The 18467-nt window shown below is 39.9% G+C and overlaps 1 protein-coding gene across 4 annotated transcripts in view; it reads left to right on the top strand.

The window, feature by feature from the left end:
- SRGAP1 (SLIT-ROBO Rho GTPase activating protein 1) overlaps positions 1 to 18467 on the top strand; it is a 242346-nt gene that overhangs the window by 219432 nt on the left and 4447 nt on the right. For 3 of the 4 annotated variants that reach the window (XM_039502423.1, XM_039502449.1, XM_039502432.1), the window contains exons 16-21: positions 1469 to 1574; positions 4913 to 5137; positions 7041 to 7120; positions 14835 to 15015; positions 15342 to 15476; positions 15613 to 15955. In XM_039502423.1, the coding sequence (XP_039358357.1) occupies positions 1469 to 1574; positions 4913 to 5137; positions 7041 to 7120; positions 14835 to 15015; positions 15342 to 15476; positions 15613 to 15955 (1070 nt within the window). The remainder of the gene's footprint in view (positions 1 to 1468; positions 1575 to 4912; positions 5138 to 7040; positions 7121 to 14834; positions 15016 to 15341; positions 15477 to 15612; positions 15956 to 18467) is intronic. The other variant, XM_039502442.1, reaches the window with a different exon arrangement.

The raw sequence follows: 18467 nt of genomic DNA, 5'->3' as shown, positions 1-18467 counted from the left end.
TATGCAACGATTCCAGACTACGTGCTGCTGGCCTGGCATGGTAAAATGTCCTACCATGGAGAACAGAATAAGGCTGCCCTCCCCAGAAACCTTTTGCAAAGGCTTTGGGAGTACATCCAGGAGACCTTTATGGAGATGTCCCTGGAGAATTTCCGCTCCATCCCCAGACACGTTAACAGACTTTTCCAGTAGCTGTACTGGCCGCGAATGCCAGGGCAAATTAATAATTAAACACACTTGCTTTTAAACCATGTATAATATTTACAAAGGTACACTCACCAGAGGTCCCTTCTCCGCCTGGCGGGTCCGGGAGGCAGACTTGGGTGGGTTCGGGGGGTACTGGCTCCAGGTCCAGGGTGAGAAACAGTTCCTGGCTGTCTGAGAAAATGGTTTCTCCACTTGCTTGTTGTGAGCTATCTTTCTCGTCCCCAAAACCCACATCCCTGTTGCATGCTACTCCATTGACGGAGTCAAAGCACAGGGGTGGGGTAGTTGTAGGGGCACCTCCTAGAATGGCATGCAGCTCATCATAGAAGTGGCATGTCTGGGGCTCTGACCCAGAGCAGCCGTTTGCCTCTCTGGTTTTTTGGTAGGCTTGCCTCAGCTCCTTAAGTTTCATGAGGCACTGCTGCGGGTCCCTGTTGTAGCCTCTGTCCTTCATGCCCTTGCCCTTTTTTCAAATGTTTGGGCATTTCGTCTTTTGGAACGGAGTTCTGATAGCACAGATTTGTCTCCCCATACAGCGATCAGATCAGATCAGATCCCATACCTCTCGTTCGGTCGATGCTGGGGATCTTTTGCGATTCTGCGACTCCATCATGGTCACCTTTGCTGATGAGATCTGCACTCACCTGCAGATCGCCACGCTGGCCAAACAGGAAATGAGATTCAAAAGTTCCCGGGGCTTTTCCTGTCTACCTGGCCAGTGCATCTGAGTTGAGAGCGCTGTCCAGAGCGGTCACAATGGAGCACTCTGGGATAGCTCCCGTAGGCCAATACCATTGAATTGCGACCACACTACCCCACACTAACCTAAATTCGACATGGCAAGGTCAATTTCAGCACTAATCCCCTCGTCGGGGGAGGAGTACAGAAATCGATTTTAAGAGCCCTGTAAGTGTATTAAAAAAAAAAAGTCTTCGTTGTGTGGACGGGTGCAGGGTTAAATCAGTGTAACGTTGCTAAATTTGACCTAAACTCATAGTGTAGACCAGGGCTTAGAAATCTGCAGTAAGATAGTTTTTGGCAGACTTGCTGGACATATTAAAGCATCATCTGGTTATTATGTATTAATAAAGCTGCTCAAAAAGGGGAGGGGAACTTGATTTTTTCCAAAAATGTCACTATTTTTTTTTTTCAAAATTTGAAAAATGTTGACCAACATATATTAGCATAAGAATGATGCCGTTAAGCTGAATGTACGGTTTTCTCCTAAAAGGAGCTGAAAATATTATCTTCTGCCTTACAGGAATAGATAATCTCTATGAGAGGGCTCTTCACATCCGCAAACTCCTCCTGACTTTACCCAGGTCTGTCCTTATAGTGATGAGATACCTATTTGCCTTCCTTAACCAGTAAGTACCCTAAGGTTCCTGTCAAAATGCTGCATCTTCATCCCACTTCCACTGCTGGTGTCAAAATGTCCTTTGTTCTCTTCATAGTCTGCATGAAATTTACATTTTAGCTTCATTTAACACAGAAGAGGGTATTTTAATTGGCAATGAAAATAGAAGGAAAAGGTCCATTTTCGTACAAACTGAAGTTACTTTTCTTCTTAACTGACCACAAGGTCATGGTAAGACTAATCAAAGTGTTGCCTTGAACGCAAGGACTGCAGCTAGAGCTGAAGCTGTAAAACAAAACAACAAATAAAAAATATCCACATTAAAAATAACTTGCATAATTTAGATGTGAACTTTTTCAGCTACACTCCTATCTTAAGCTGATTTTAACTTTCTGATTGGAAAAAATGCAACATACTCAAAAAGCCAAATCATCTACGAGCTGGTGGTTTGATGCTGTCGTGGAGCAAGATCCAAATTTCCTCATATGTGTCTTTTGGGAAATTCACTGGTGCTCTTGCCCAAAATAATGATGGTGCTACAGGTGCTCAGGAACCTCACCTCTTTCCCTTCATACTGAGACAGTTGTTGGGGAGATGGGGGTATCAGAAACTGGCCCATTCTGAAGGAAAAAACTGGGCCAGAGGAAAGTGTAGTGTGGGAGAAAACATTTTACCTGTGTCCCTTTTCTGTTTTTTTCCTAGTCCTGGTATTTTCACTGTGATATGCTCTCTTTGATCAGTGTTCTGCCCTATTTCTGGCTCTTTCTGTTTCTGTACTGCCTGCCTCCTGGGACTTTTGTTCTGCTGCTCCTTAAACCCTCCTTTCCTTCAGCACTGTAATGTGTGTGTTGGGTTGAGCTTCTACTATATCTTCCAGGATGTGAATGATAAACTGTGTTATTAAATGTTAATATATTAAATCTACAGGTTTCATTGTTAGGTTTTAATTATGAGTGCACATACTGTATATTTGTTGAGGCTAACCTCCATTGTACTTGTCACCAAATAAGTGATTTTCCAAACACACACACACAGTCTTTAAATATAAGGATTTGGGCCAAGTTATTTTTTCCACCTGAAAAACCCCAGCTGTATTTCTTGAGAATGGCTATAATAAGGGTGTGACAACAAGCGGTGCATGTAAGACTGCTTTTTGTTTCCTGGCCTCAATCACCTAACGTGGATCAGGATTATAAAAGGTAATACATGTTATATGGTCTGGGTCAGTATTCATTGACCTCAGCCATCACTAATCCACAATCATTGCTGCTCTTTGGTAATCTCATTCTCCTCACTTAATTTTACATTCACCCTAGTAAAATCCCAATTCTCCAGTCTCCACTTTACCTCCCATTCCCCAGCAGCAAGGGACCTACTACCAGCACTAGATGAGGATATGCTTACTGAGGGTGCATCTACACTTGAGCTGGAGGTGGAATTTCCAGCTCAGGTAGACTGACGTAGTGTGCTAAAAATGGCAGTGTAGCCACAGCTGCATGGGCTAGCCACCTCACGTACAATCCCATCAAAGCGCTAGGTACATACTCGGGACAGCTAGCCCCTCCCACCACCCAGTCTGCTATGGCTATGCTATTTTTAGTACACTAGCTTGATCAAAGCTAGGGCAGGTGTGTCTATCCAAGCTGGAATTTACACCTCCAGCTCTAGTGTAGATATACCCTTAGTGATTGAGAGATCAGGCCCTTAGTTAGCATATTCCTCCTTTGCCCATATTTGCTCCAAAATTGAGTGGATCTGTTGGGGCTGCACAAAAAACACTTTGCTGAAATAAGTCTCTTGTACTATATTCCACCAACTGTGTGTTATGGAGAACAGAGAGGCAACAGCATGTAGCCTTTCATATTTCATAAATCAATCATAAGCACCTATGTAGCATAGTTCATGAATAACCAAGTGACTAAATTGCCTTTGTAATTTGTAGAACAAGATTTATGATATCTCAGAGTAGCACACAGTACATTAACAAAACATGACACAAAAAAGCAGATTTTACAAGCAGATTTTGCAGGAAATTGGAGGGGATCGTTTAAAATTCTTGACTCTTTTCAGTTTGTATTGATGTCACAATGCTGTTGCTATGCAGCAAATGTTTTCTCTAGAAAGTCTAGTTTAAAGCCTTTTAAGCTGGTGTATTTAAAGATGGGCAAATATAGCAGCTGCATCTCTAATCCTGCAGGGTGCCAAGCAGTATTGAATCAATGAGAGTTACGGGACTTCAGGCCTTGTGGGACTGGGTCCTGAGTCCTTAAAAATGACTAATAGGGGGAGCTGTAAGCCTCAGTCCTCAGCTATTGCTGAAGAGCGCACAGTTCAACTTGCAGGGGGAAAGGAGGTGTGTGTAAAGGTAGCCTTTGTGATTCTGGGCCAGGTATTCATCAGGCTGGTCCTCTAGCATGGTGGTTCTCACCCAGGGGTACACATACAACTGGCTACATAAAAAGCACTAGCGAAGTTAGTACTAACTGAAATTTCATACAGACAATGACTTGTTTGTACTGCTCTATACACTGAAATATAAGTACAATATTTATATTGCAATTGATTTATTTTATAATTATATGGTAAAAATGAGAAAGTGAGCAATTTTTCAGTAATAATGTGCTGAGACATTTCTGTATTTTTATGTCTGATTTTGTAAGCAAGTTGTTTTTAAGTGAGGTGAAACTTGGGGTACGCAAGACAAATCAGACTCCTGAAAGGGGCACAGTAGTCTGGAAAGGCTGAGAGCCACTGCAGTAGCCCCAGGGGACAACATGGAATCCAAGGTTCAGCGAGATGTAGGAAAGCCCCAGCCACACTCTGAAAAATCGGCCTCCGATAGAAGCAGACAGGTGGAGTGGCATAGCAGCAACCAGAGGATCCCTCTGTGACCATCTTGTGGTCAGCTGTGCTCTGTTTCAGATATTGGAAAAGTTGTTATATACATGGCTTCATCGTAAAGGGGAGAGGGTTCCTTCCCTCAGAAAGCCCTTAGCTCTATCTCACCGATGGTTGTTTGCATTTTTTATTTTTTAAACTTAAAACAGTGTCTTTACTATAGCTCACACAGAGTCCCTTAGTAAAGTTTTCCATGGCTAAAAAATGATTAATTCAAATTCATCTCCCCCTCCCCCAGTATCAGTCTATTCTAAATTCTCCCAGTGTTGTATATTGCCAGACAATAGAAGAACAAATTCATTTGTTTTGCTGTGTTGTATAGGACTAAGTGTCAAAAAGGGTGGGGAACATTGCATTGTGCTGACAATTTAAGGTTGTTCTGTGCTAGTTTTCAGAATTAGGATAGTCACAGAGGAAAAGTCTTTCTTTTTCTTGATTCTTCTTCCAAAGCCTTTCTCAGTACAGTGATGAGAACATGATGGATCCTTATAACTTGGCCATATGTTTTGGCCCAACACTGATGCCTGTTCCAGACATACAAGACCAGGTGTCATGTCAAGCTCATGTGAATGAAATAATCAAAACGATCATCATCCATCATGAGGCTATTTTCCCAGATGCTAAAGAGCTAGATGGCCCTGTTTATGAAAAATGTATGGCTGGAGATGACTACTGGTAAGTCAGAATATTATCTTTCTGTCTTCATACCAAAATGCTAGGACTCCATTTTACATGAATGACTCCCATGATATAAGAGGTTCTGCATAAATAAAAGAAATATGAAAATAAAAAAAATTCTAATGCGTGGAAGGTTCACAGGAAAGTGGTATTGTGAAACACATGGGGCAAATATAACCATGATGATTTCCAGGGTTTCCTAACTAGAAGACTTCAATGGAGTTAATTTAGGATTCTGAGAACTATCATATATGTGACGATCAAGTAGTTGACAGAGGTCTACACGTACAATTGGGAGTGCGTGGCCAGATGGTGTAGTCCCAGTCTTGCATTTGTTGAAGGGTTGCATAAAGAATTTCAGTTCATAATGGTTTCACCATTAAGCCCAGACTTACACTAAATTCAGTACTGCTAGAAAGGAAATATCTAGTTACCCTCTTATCTATTTAAATAAATGGAAATGATATCTGAAGGGAAGATGTGTTAATTCCTGTAACAATTATGATTTTATACCATGGTCTGAGGATTACATTGCTTCTGACTTTAACTTTATAGGTAGGTAGGTAGATAGATAGAGTTGTCAATTAATCACAGTTAACTCACACGATTAACTCAAATTAATCACAATTAAAAAAATAAATCATGATTAAGTGCAGTTTTAATCACACTGTTAAACAATAGAATACCAATTGAAATGTATTAAATATTTTGGATGTTCTTTCTACATTCTCAAATATATTGATTTCAATTACAACACAGATTACAAAATGTACAGTGCTCACTTAATATTATTTTTATTACAAATATTTGCACTGTAAAATTGATAAACAAGACAGTATTTTGCAATTCACCTCCTACAAGTATTGTAGTGCAATCTCTATCACGAAAGTGCAACTTACTAAAGTAAATTTTTTTGGTTCTAACACCACCCAAAAACAAAACAGTGTAAAACTTTGGAGCCTACAGTCCACTCAGTCCTACTTCTTGTTCAGCCAATCGCTAAGAAAACAAGTTTGTGTACATTTACAGGAGATAATGCTGCCCTCTTTTTATGTACAATGTCACCATAAAGTGAGAGGAGGCATCTGCATGGCACTTTTGTAGACCGCATTGCAAGGTATTTATGTGCCAGATATGCTAAACATTCATATGCTCCTTCGTGCTTTGGCCACCATTCTAGAGGACATGCTTCCATGCTGATGACGCTCATCTAAAAAAATAATGCATTAATTAGATTTGTGACTCAACTCCTTGGGGGAGAATTGTATGTCCCCTGCTCTGTTTTACCCCCATTTTGCCATAGATTTCATGTTATAGCAGTCTCGGATGATGACTCAGCATGTGGTGTTCGTTTTAAGAACATTTTCACCACAGATTTGACAAAATGCAAAGAAGGTACCAAAATGCAGTTATTTTTTGTACATAATTCTACATTTCATCTTTCATGATAAAGAGTTTGCACTACAGTACTTGTATTAGGTGAATTTAAATACTATTTCTTTTGTTTTTTACAGTGCAAATATTTGTAATAAAAAATAATATAAAGTGAGCACTGTGCTTTGAATTCTGTGTTGCAATTGAAATCAATATATTTTAAAATGTAGAAAACATCAAAAATATTTAAATAAATGGTATTCTATTATTGTTTAAAAGTGTGATTAATCGTGATTAATTTTTTTATCATTTGACAGCCTATACATACACACACACACATATATAAATATAAATAACATTGAAAATAGTGCTATTTGTTTCATAAGAAAATGTAAGTGATATTTGCTATAGAAATAGATTACTCTTGTTAGCTTGGGGGGAGAGGTTTATGCCAAATATAGCATCCATTAAGCACGGCTTCATGTGCTAATTGCCTGTACCTGCTTAACTTTGTGCATTTCTGCAGTGATAGCCCTTATAGTGAACATGGTACACTAGAGGAAGTGGACCAGGATGCCAGTACAGAGCCCCACACCAGTGAAGATGGTATGTTCTTTATGTTACACCTTTAATCCTCTTTTAAATAAATTACATTTACAGGTTTTTCATGCAGGAGATACTCTCTTTTCCTCACTGTCTCTCAATTGAAACTAAATTACTTCTGGGAGGATGCTCTGCTGCTTACACCTTCATTTTTAATCTTCCGTTTTTGTTTGTTTTTCACTCTTATGCATCTGTGTTTCGCCAGCTGTTTCCTTGCACCTTTCCTGGCTTGCTCAGTTACAGGAAGGGCAAATGGGAAACTACTTCACTCCGCACAAATTACGTTCTGATGTAATGTTCCCTTTTTAAGTGGCCTTTTACCTTTTTTGCACAAGATAAACTGATCCAAGCCATGTCTCTGAATATTTTAGCTTAGAGAATTGCATTGATATTTAAAACCACAACTTTCTAGAGGATTTAAGGACCCCCAAAACTATTACACCATAGCCATTCACTATAATCTTGGCTCATGCTCACCCTTGTTGGACTAGGCATCGTGGCTGGCAGTGAGGGCCCAATGGGATAAGCATCACCTATCAAATCTCCTCTTCTTTCTTTCAGCACATTAAGACTTAGGCCTTATCTAGATAGAGAAATATAATGGCATAGTTATTCCACTATAGCTATGCCAATATATTTCCCCATATAGGCAAGCCCTTAGTGGCAGATGCCTCTTTCCCTTGTTTAGGTTAGCACAGTGGATAAAGCAGCTTGTGATCACAAGGTGGCAACCGATCAGGGGCCTGGGACCAAACAGGAAAGGGAAGGCAGATAGGGCCTGTAATCTGGTGGGGGAAATAAAAAAGTAGTTGCAGGAGGACCTGTTCAAGGGGGCAAGGTAAGCAGCAGAGTGCAGGAAGGCCTCCTTGGCATTTTCAGGAAGGAGGGAATTACAGCAGAAGAGCTTGTCTGGGGACAAAGTGGGGAAGAGTAAGAGACCAAAATGGTATCATTGATTTTATTTAGGAGATCAGAAATGTCCAAGTGTGGGGTCAAAAATAATAATTTCAAGGATTGGAAAAAGGGTCCTGTTGCCAGCCCCAGACCCACCATTTATTTTGAGCACCAGCCACAACTTGGTAGTATGTGTCTCTGCCCGCCTCCCCTCATATACTAATTTATAAGACAGTTTCTCATGTTGCTAAAAACAGACTATTTCAGGCTCCCATGAAATGCTCAGGATTAAATGGATGACAGATCAGGAGGTGAAACACTTAATGATGGAGGATTCTCGAAGAGAAACTTGATTTTTCTGACATATATACAGAGGTGTAAATGATGGAAATTCAGATTCATAAATGTGCATTTCTGCAAAACTTTTCCCTGCACATGAGAATGAAACTGAGGGAAAAAAACATGCAACAATCAAAAGTTGTTTTAATCCCTTTGTACACAATTGTAAAATATTAAATGGCATCTGAAAAGCATGGACAGGCAAATCTTGACCATGTGAAAGTAGTATGGTACTTCATGTGTGCCTTGATATCAATCCTGGATGCAATGACTGTAGTAAAGTTGTAGCATAGCATTATTGATTGAGACAAAATTGACTGGAGTAACTCTCAGTGGAGCAGAGGTAGCCAAGAAAGGATTAAATTACTTGATCTAGTTTTGTTTATCAGGATGGCCAGCAATTAAATCCTAGCTTTTGCCATTCCTTTGTTTGCTACTTTTTGTGAATTGAATACAGAAAGTGGACAGTCATGTTGTGGATGTGCATTTAAAGGGGGGAAAAGATAACACAAAGATTTGAACTTTGTGGTAATGCTTGGGCAAAGATGATGACTGCGTAGTTGGTGTGACTAGACGAATGCATGAAGTGAGAGGCCTCCGCTTAATCAGCTAGGTCTAATCAAGTTTTTCCACCAGTAAAAAGGTTTACCTTTAGATAAGCTAATTTTTTATAATGAAGGGTGGGTATTTTCATCGAACTGGTGCTGTTAACTGTCTTTTTGCGCACACACATTCGTGTGTTTGTCCCTTGAATAAAAGTGTTTGCAATACCATACGCTGTGATTGGTAACAATTTTACTTCAATCTTCAATCACAAGGCTCAGATAACTGATCTTTTGTGGGGGAACAGGAAAGCTTCCACTAAAGGAAATTTTTGAATTCAATAGATTTATTGATTAATAGTTTGTCACACCAGGACCCTGATATACATGTGTATGAGAGTAAGGTAATGTTGAATTGAGCTTGCTACTACTAACTGGACATATTGTACTTTTGCATTTCCTCTGTTAGGAGCTGGACAGAGCCTACTCTAAAAATGTAAATCTTTATTATGTTGTAAATCTAGTTAGTTTTATACTGAAGGGATTTTTTTCTCTCAAACCCTCTAGTCCCATAACAATATTGGGCAATTGAAATGTAATCCAAAGGCTATAATTAAAAGCAAGAGGATTTATTTTTCTTTTTGGTTATTGTCACTATAAGAACTACTTGCTGTATAAGGTTAAATTACAAGTAAGTCTCTCTATACCTACAAGAAGTCAGTTTGTATATAATGACGAGGCTGAGCAACTGTGGGGAAAAGTAAAGGTTTATTTAGGAAATTACAAAGCTAAAATATTTTTTTAAAAAAAGGTAAGTATATATAAAAGTGTAGGGATAAAAGTAGATTATCCTCTATCTTTTGAAGGTTTGGGGCATACGATGATGAAGTATAAAAAAAGCTACATCATCCTTAACTGTAAACACATGAGTAGTCACAGTGACTTTATTGGGGCTATTCACATGCTTCTCTGAATCCAGGTCATAGTGAAGAGTTCTTTGTAAAGGTAAAAAGCCTTCACTGTAAGAATTTTTATTTACATTGTCTGCTTAAAAAAAGAGCATTCCTGCTAAATAGCATTTTCCCCTAAATCTGAAAACATGAACTTTTGTGCATTTCAAAGAGTTCACCTTGTGCCTCAGACGTTCGCCTGAAAAATAACGCTTAGAAACAAGGGTAAGATTCAGGGGATACATCTTTATGCTTAATAAGCAGGTTTTGTGCAATTTTCTTCTGAAACTCTTTAACGTTGAAGATATTTTACTCTAGTTGGATGAATATCAAAGTTGACTAGATCTGTTTCCTAAGGAAATAAGAGAATTTCCTGAGGAAGTCTCAGACACATGGGTAATTCCTGATATAAAACACAAGCATGCTAACATTTTTATTGCTGTTCATTGACCACTTCTGATGCCTTACGTTTATAAATCAAGAAAGTAGTTCTCACACAGATGGGGGTATTAAAGGACAAATAAGGCTGAGAGTTAGTGCTATTGCGTCCCTGAATGGTCACCATTGCAGATATGACTACTAAAATAATTCATACTATGATCAACTTTTTGCCAAGTTCTGCTGTAACAGTAATTCACAGCCTTGTTTCCCTTTGTTGTTTTCCAGAGAGAGAACTGCCAGACAACTTGAGGATAGATTGTTACTGTAAAGCCACAGCCCTTTGATAAGGTGTAGAAGAGAGCATAGGGATCAGGCTGTCTTTTGCTTAAGACAAGCACAATGCATGTGGGAGAATTGGGGGAGCACAGAGCAGGGGCTGCTCTGATGCACCCAGTGAAAGGTACAGTGGATGTTCTCATTTTGCTGGCTCAGCTCCACTTGCCTCACTGGTGTGGGGTGTAGAGTGGCCAGGTGCCTGATTTTTGACCAGAAAGCCCAGTTGAAAAGGGTACCTGACAGTTTCCTACCTATGTTGGGTGACTGCAGCTCCCAGCCCCCAGGTGAGTTCCTCCCAATCGGAGGGTGGGGGCGGGGGGGGGAAGAGGAGTGAATTGGGGTGGGCCAGGGGCAGGGCCTCCGGGGGAAAGAGACGGGATGGGGAAGGTTCCAGCACTCCTGCTGGGATGTCTGGCTTTGGCACACTAGCACTGCGGTGGGATGGCATAGCCCCATCCTCATACCACCCCCTTTAGAGGAAGGCTGACGCTGTGGTTGGCTCTTCAAGTGCACGGATAGAAATAGCGACTAGCCTTTGTGTTTCTTACATCTTTCCCCTTACCACCTGCTGGACCTATGCAGAGCTATTTACAGTCTAGCCAGTGATTTTTACGTGGTAGGCACCATAATGTGTCAGTGAATGGCAGTAATAATAATAGCAGAATTTGAGGTCATAAGTACAAAACTGGGAACAGAATCCCTAAAGCTCTTCCCACAGTTCTTCAGCTTGTCCTAATATTTCTCCTTCTCTATCTTTGTCTGAATCACTAGGGATCATAGCTAATGATATCTCAGATGTCATCATATATTTTTTGCCATAGTTAGCAAATGCCTTGAGGTAAAGGACAGAGCAGTATAATTATATTTCCCTCTGAGCTGTCTTAATTTTACTGTTAGACCCCATGGCTTAGTATCATGCAGAATTTCAGTTACAAATCTATGATTTGTAACTGTTGATTAGCTCTATTCCCTTTCCTTTAGTTGTGAAATGGCTCCCTCCAGTTCTCAATAATAAATCTTTTGGCTTTTTTTAATGTCCAAATGGAACTGTCAAGGTATTTTTATATTAATTGTCAATGTTCTACTTGTTAACAGGTGAATTAGTATTTGAAAAATAAAATCTCAGAACTGTCTGCTGCAGAAATGTGCTGTTCAAGTAAAGGGCACATTTTTAGTAATGAAATTTCCTATCAGAATAAAAGATCAATTTAGATGAGCTTAATATAAGAGTTTCATTAAGAAAAGCAACAGTGTCAGCTATACACCACATTGTTCTGAGAGAAAGTATAGAGTATGTTACATAGGAACACATAAATAGCATGTCTCAGTTCAAACAGCTGTTCCCAGTGCAGCAACTTCCCACAGATGTCTGAGAAAGCACGTCCGTCTATAATGAGGTACAGGAAAAGGAAGAATTCAACATTCCATAGGCCTGACTCTCTTCATACACTAGGCTTACATAGGTGTGAAGTTACTTCTGATTTACTCTGGTGTGCGGTAAATGAGAAGAATCAACGCCTGTATACTCAAGTCTTTTAATATCAAACAGTCCATTGAACTTTTAATTGTAGTATGGCTCACCAAAAAGGAATTGCCATATCTGATCATCACAGTGGTCCAATATCCTGCCTCAGAATGCTCAGTACCAGATGCTTCAGAGCATAGGCGCCAACTCCGTGGGTGCTCCGGGGCTGGAGCATCCATGAAGAAAAATTAGTGGGTGCTGAGCACCCACTGGCAGCTCCCCGTGGCCCCGCCCCCCTGCTCCAGCTCACCTCCGCCTCCTCCGCAAGCGCGCCACCACAACCTGCTTCTTCCCCTCCCTCCCAGCGCTTGCACCGCAAAACAGCTGTTTCGTGGGGCAGGGAGGGAGGGGGAACATGGCGTGCTGGGGGAAGAGGTGGGGATTTGTGGAAGGGATCCAATAGGGGCAGGGAGGGCGGTGGAGTTGGAGTGGGGACTTTGGGAAAGGAGTTGGAATGGTTTTACAAAAGGTAGATCATGCCAAACCAACCTGATCACATCTCTGGTTCTCTTTGCTTTCTGTTTATATAATTTTTTAGATAGGGTGTCTATTCCAGTATCTGCACAGGGCTCTACAATATTCCAGGTGAGAGCATGCTGCTGATTTTATATAGTGCCATTGCAATTTTCACTAATATATTTTCTAGCCCATTCTATATACATCTTACCATTTGGTTTGCTCAGTGTGCATTGGTGGTCAAAAAAGCAGAAGTTTTCATTAAGCTAGCCAGTCTTTTTCGTGAATAAATACAGTTAATTTAGAAACTAGCAATATGTATAAGTAATTGAAGTGATTCCTGCCAGTGTGCATTACTTTGCATTTGTAACACTGAATTTCACTTCCATCGCCTCACCTAGTTGTGTGTAGGCCTCTCTGAAATTCTTCAATGTTTGCTGCTCTCTAAACAAGTTGTCATCTGAACTATTGCAAGTTTTTAACCTGATTGACTAAAGAGAGCCAACTACAGGACAGTCCTCTACAGGTTGGGCAAGTTATTTGGAAATAGCTGCAAACTGTAACCTTAATAGGGCACAAGGCTTATATTTCCACATTGCAAGATGGAAGTTAATTTAAAAAAGACATTCCAGCACATAACATTAATGCATAATAAAGGGACAGGAGTCTTCATTATAAACCAAGTTTTTCAGAGTATTACAATGAAGCAATTTAAATTTGCACCAAGCTAAGACGTGATACGGCAGTCATCAGCCTAGCTGTTAATGTCTTTCTAAATTTTGATTTAATTGTATAAGGTATTTTTCATTTTGGATGGCTTTATTTTTGAGCTACTCAAAGCAAACAAAATGTATTATTTGAAAACTGACATTTTGCGGACATTAGTTCTTAAATGCTTTGGTTGGTATTTTGATACTGAGATAAATTTAACCTGACAAATGTGATTTCACAGGCATTAGTTTTTCATAACTTTTAGAACAAACTAGACATTGCCAACATCATACAATAAAATCGTCACTGTTCCATCAAGGTCCAACTGACAAAGTAGCAGCTTCAAAGACATCAGTTAAGATATTATACTCATTGGCCCCAATTCTGCAAATAGATATGCTAACAAGGGACCCTTGAGGCTGCACAGAGGCCCACTGATGTCAGTGGACTCTGCACAGGTGTTAGTAGAACCATATCTACTTATAGGATAGGGGCCATTGTCACTATGAACTTTGATACATCAGGAAGTTTTGACGGGAGGGAGGTTTTAATTCTCATTTTCATCCTTAAAATGATCTCTATGAAGATAAGGTTTTTAAATCTGTTATTGTGGAGGGAGAAACTTTACCACACACACTCACTCACTCTTTCTGCAGGGGCCAGTCAAAACTGCTGTAACCTATGCCTGGCTGCTCATAGAATCCATCCCAGCAGCCAGTGATCACTGGGAGCAGAGGGACACCTACACTTTGTCCTCTTTCTCCTAGCTATGGCCCCATACACTGGGGTGTAACAGAACTATCCTAGCAGCTCTATGCCATACAATGATTCCTCATACTCAGATGTACTCCTAAAGGAGTTGGATCTGTCAAGGTTTGGTGGCTTTGCACAAACTGGAGCTTCAAAAGAAACCAGAGAAGGCCCAAGAACAGGTCCCTGTATTTTGTAAAATATGAGGTTTACACTGGATGTGCACTCTTAGCACAGAAGTGACAGAAATTCTAGTAGAGTTCTAAAGCTATTAAATTGACTCATCAGACAGCTCATGCCAAAAGTCCTGCAAATCTGCAGCTATCCACGGACCATATTTGCGGATCAGATGGGAATACAAATTTTGTATCTGCACAGGGCTCTACTCATGCCTAGTCTTGCAGAGGAAATCCCTATCTATTGATTCCTTTTTCACTGCTGATTGTTGTAGCACATCTCTTTGGCTTGTTCACCTGATTTATCAGGCTCCCTCAGGTTTGGTTTGGTTTTGATTTTTTATTGCCTGTAACTATTCCCCACGCACCACATAGCTTTTTATATTAGGAGACAAGAGCTCCGCCCACTTTCAAATGTTGAGCACTGAATGTATTGTGTGCTCTCTCTCATATTCTCTGTCTAGAGATCTTAAAAGCAGCCCAGTTGCTTTATACTTGGGGCACACAGACATGGCCACTGCCTGAAGTATGTCTTGGTTCAATATCTGACTTGTGTAAGGTTTGTTTGGATATGAATGCTGAGGGGTTACATTTTACAAAACTGAAATAAACAGATAAGTCTATTCTGGAGTCTGAGATCTTACTTTTTTCCCCTAGAAGGTGAGCCTATCGAAGCTATAGCCAAGTTTGACTACATTGGAAGATCTGCACGAGAACTCTCCTTCAAAAAAGGAGCCTCCCTGCTTTTATATCATCGAGCATCTGAAGACTGGTGGGAAGGAAGGCATAATGGAATTGATGGCCTAGTACCTCACCAGTATATAGTGGTGCAGGATATGTAAGCATGTCTAGTTATATAATATACTTGAGTGATTGCTCCTTGTTGGGAAGAAGCTTTTTGAACTAGCTAGTGGGGTATCTCCCAAATGTGAAAGTGCTTTGAAGGCTCAAACACCTGGGAGATTTTGCCTCCAAACTGGGCAAGAGGTGACATGAGTGAAGTCAATAAATAAATAGGTCATCAGTGAGAGTACAGCAGCTAGAGATGCAATTATATGTCTAGTTTTAATTCTATAAGAGGACAAAAACAGAAGAGCCGTGATGCCTGCTCCTACATACCTCACTTCCTGGAAAGTGACTTCTCAATCTATATCTTCCTTTCAGGGATGATACTTTCTCAGATACACTGAGCCAAAAAGCAGACAGTGAAGCCAGCAGTGGGCCAATAACTGAGGACAAGTCCTCATCCAAGGATATGAACTCCCCAACTGATCGTCATCCTGACATATATTTAGGAAGGTAAGGTTAACATAGCAACATTTCTGCATTGCTTTGCAGCTGTTAGATTGCTTCTGGGCTCATGCAGTGGCAGGATTTCTTCACACAAACCTTGTTAAAAATGCTAACTTATCCTATGATTTCTACATTTGTGTAGGCAAAGAAAGAGATCAGAACCACCTCCTTTAAGACGCCCAGGCAGGACCAGTGATGGCCATTGCCCAGTACATCCACCACACACACTCACCAATTCATCAGTGGAGCTAGGTTCCCCCAACATGGCAAGTCATTGCAGTCCTCGAGCCCTTCTTCACAATCGCAACCTCAACGCAGACAGCCCTGAAAGACGACGTAGACCTGGGCATGGCAGCCTTACCAACATTAGTAGGCATGATTCACTAAAGAAGACTGATAGTCCTCCAATTAGAAGATCTACATCATCTGGTCAATACCCAGGTTTCAATGACCATAAACCACTGGACCCAGAGTCAATAGCTCAGGTTGGTCTCTTTTCTTTGCCTTGGTGAGGAGCATGGTCAAATAGATGTAAATGAACCTTTGACTTTCACAACACAGAGAGTTTATTTTTTTATTGAAAAGCTGGATTGGAAAAGTATCCCACTTAACTTTTTGCCATGAGAGCCTAGGACAGAGATGTGTTAAAGAATCATGGGAGAAAGGAGGGCCAATAGGAATAAAAGTTGCAACAGCATTACAGTGAAATAATTTTCAGTTGTACTGAAATGAAACTCTGTGCCACTCAGAACATAGGGATAATGTACAGTTACTGTTTCTCAGTTATGTAAACCCGTGTGCTCTGATGGAAGTGGGTTTAGCTTTCATAATTACTGTATGATTATTTCTGAATCTTACAGTATGCAAATCTGTGCTTCAGTTGGCTACTAATGTCCTCAGTCACTTGAAAACATAGGAATTTGCATTTCAGAGTCTGTTTTCTTAACATAGTTTTTGTATAAATGTAGAGCTTTTTAACTCTTGTAGTTGTGCCTATGGAACATGCTAGGTAAAAGTGCAAATAAATCTGAATAAATAGACTGTGCCATCCATGTATATGTAGGAGAGGTGGCTAGTCTTTTCTCAGCAGCATAGAGGTGAGAGGGATAGAATAGCTGAGACAGATAGCACCAAGAAGCAAGTTATTAATTCTGTGCTGCTGAAGTGTGCTAACTCAGTAATAGCCATATCTAGGACTAATAAATACTTCTGTCCTACTCAAAGCTCATTTAGTTTAAAATATGGTCATTATGTAAACATTCAACACCCTCAAATTACCATCTGATTACAAAAGCATTTCAAATAATCCTGCACTGACATTTCAAAATGTCATGCAACTTTTGCTTCTAAAGTCTCTGCTGCTTATGAAGTGGGAAGAGAGAGTCTCAGTTGTTGTGAATGACTCAGACATCAATTTTCATTGCTCTTATTTCAACAATTTCTAACCTTTTAAATACTAGGTTAAGCTCTGTTACTTATTTACTGCCCAGGAGCAACACTGAAAAATTAACCACAAAACCAATCTTGGCATGTCCTTTTAGCAGATGTACTTTAAGAATAAATCTAAATGTGCAAAACAAACATATGGAAATATGCTCATAAATGATCTCACTAAACAGTATCTTGAATGACAACTTCTAACCATGTCTGATATTCTTCTTTGTCTTCCTTAAAATTTAAACTACAAATATGAGGACATTGGGGGGCACATCATCATTTATACATTAAAAAAAATCTATTGAATGAACAAGTCATAACAGATATGTAGGGCCCTTTGTTTAGAGTTTTTATTTTAATTTTTCCTGGAAATTTATTGGTGTTTATTACCACAACAAAAACCGGTGAAAACCAGTGCAAAAACTATTAGTTTTTCAAAGTAAATATAGGTGTTTGTTTTGGTGGACAGAAAGACAGAGGAAAAAAGTATTCAGTAGATTAATGCTTTGAATTCTGTTATTCAGTGTGGTTTGCTGCAGAACTCAAAACATAATGCCACCTGTGAGTTTAAGAAAACAATATAGCTCTAATCCTCAAATAAAACTTTTCATTTGAATAAACAGTTTACTGTTGTAGACTTAGAACTATTTACATTTAATAATTGGGCCTCACAATTTGCTGTGCATACACTCAACTTCATCCTTTTTGTATTTTTAAAACTTTTGAATACTTCCTTGTGCACTGAAACATATTCTGATACAGATTTTCATTTTCTTCCCATTTTAGTGTCAGATCTTTAACCATTATCTGCTCACAGCTTGAAATGTGTATGTGGTGGGCGTGAAATTCATCAGTAGGTTCAGATGCGCACGCACTTCAGAGCTTGCATGTGTGTCTGTTTGTCTACTGTGTCTATCTTCTAGACTAATACATAGTCTTACTTCAACAGGCAACTTCGCATATACACAGAGACTAATGTATTGAGACACATATCTCATGTATTGTATTTGCCTACTAAAACAAGTTACTTTTTATAAATTTGAATGATACAAAAGTAGGGTGAAAATCAGAAAAAAAAATACTATTTGTAAAGCCTGGGAATTTTTTTAGTAAAAATCAGTTTAAACTGAAAACGAAGGGGCTTACATATATGGCAGTTTCCTGCAATAGCCTCAAAAGAACTGATTAGTATTATTGGGGGCTGGGATTGTATGTAACCTCTCTGGGGGGAGATGTGACAGATATTGCAACTCCATGCAGTATCTTAAGGGTCCATTGTTTTAAATTAATGGTTTGACTGTTTTCTACGCCATCAGGGAGGGCTACTGCAGCTCCTCCAGGAACTAAAACCAGGGGATGATGATGAAGGCAAATCAGCCAGGTTATAAGCCCCGCAGAGAAGTGCCAGCTCCTTGGGAGGCTCATATATATACTTCAAACTAGATTCTCCAGAGACTAATGACAAAGGATGGACTTTTGGATAAATAGCCTGAGTTTAAACTGACACAGGGCCTGATCCAGCAATTGACAGGACCTTCTGTCCAAGATGGGGCCCCAGTC

This window comes from Mauremys reevesii, linkage group 1, assembly GCF_016161935.1.
Source record: "Mauremys reevesii isolate NIE-2019 linkage group 1, ASM1616193v1, whole genome shotgun sequence".
NCBI lineage: Eukaryota > Metazoa > Chordata > Testudines > Geoemydidae > Mauremys > Mauremys reevesii.
This window is presented reverse-complemented; position numbering and strand designations above follow the sequence as displayed.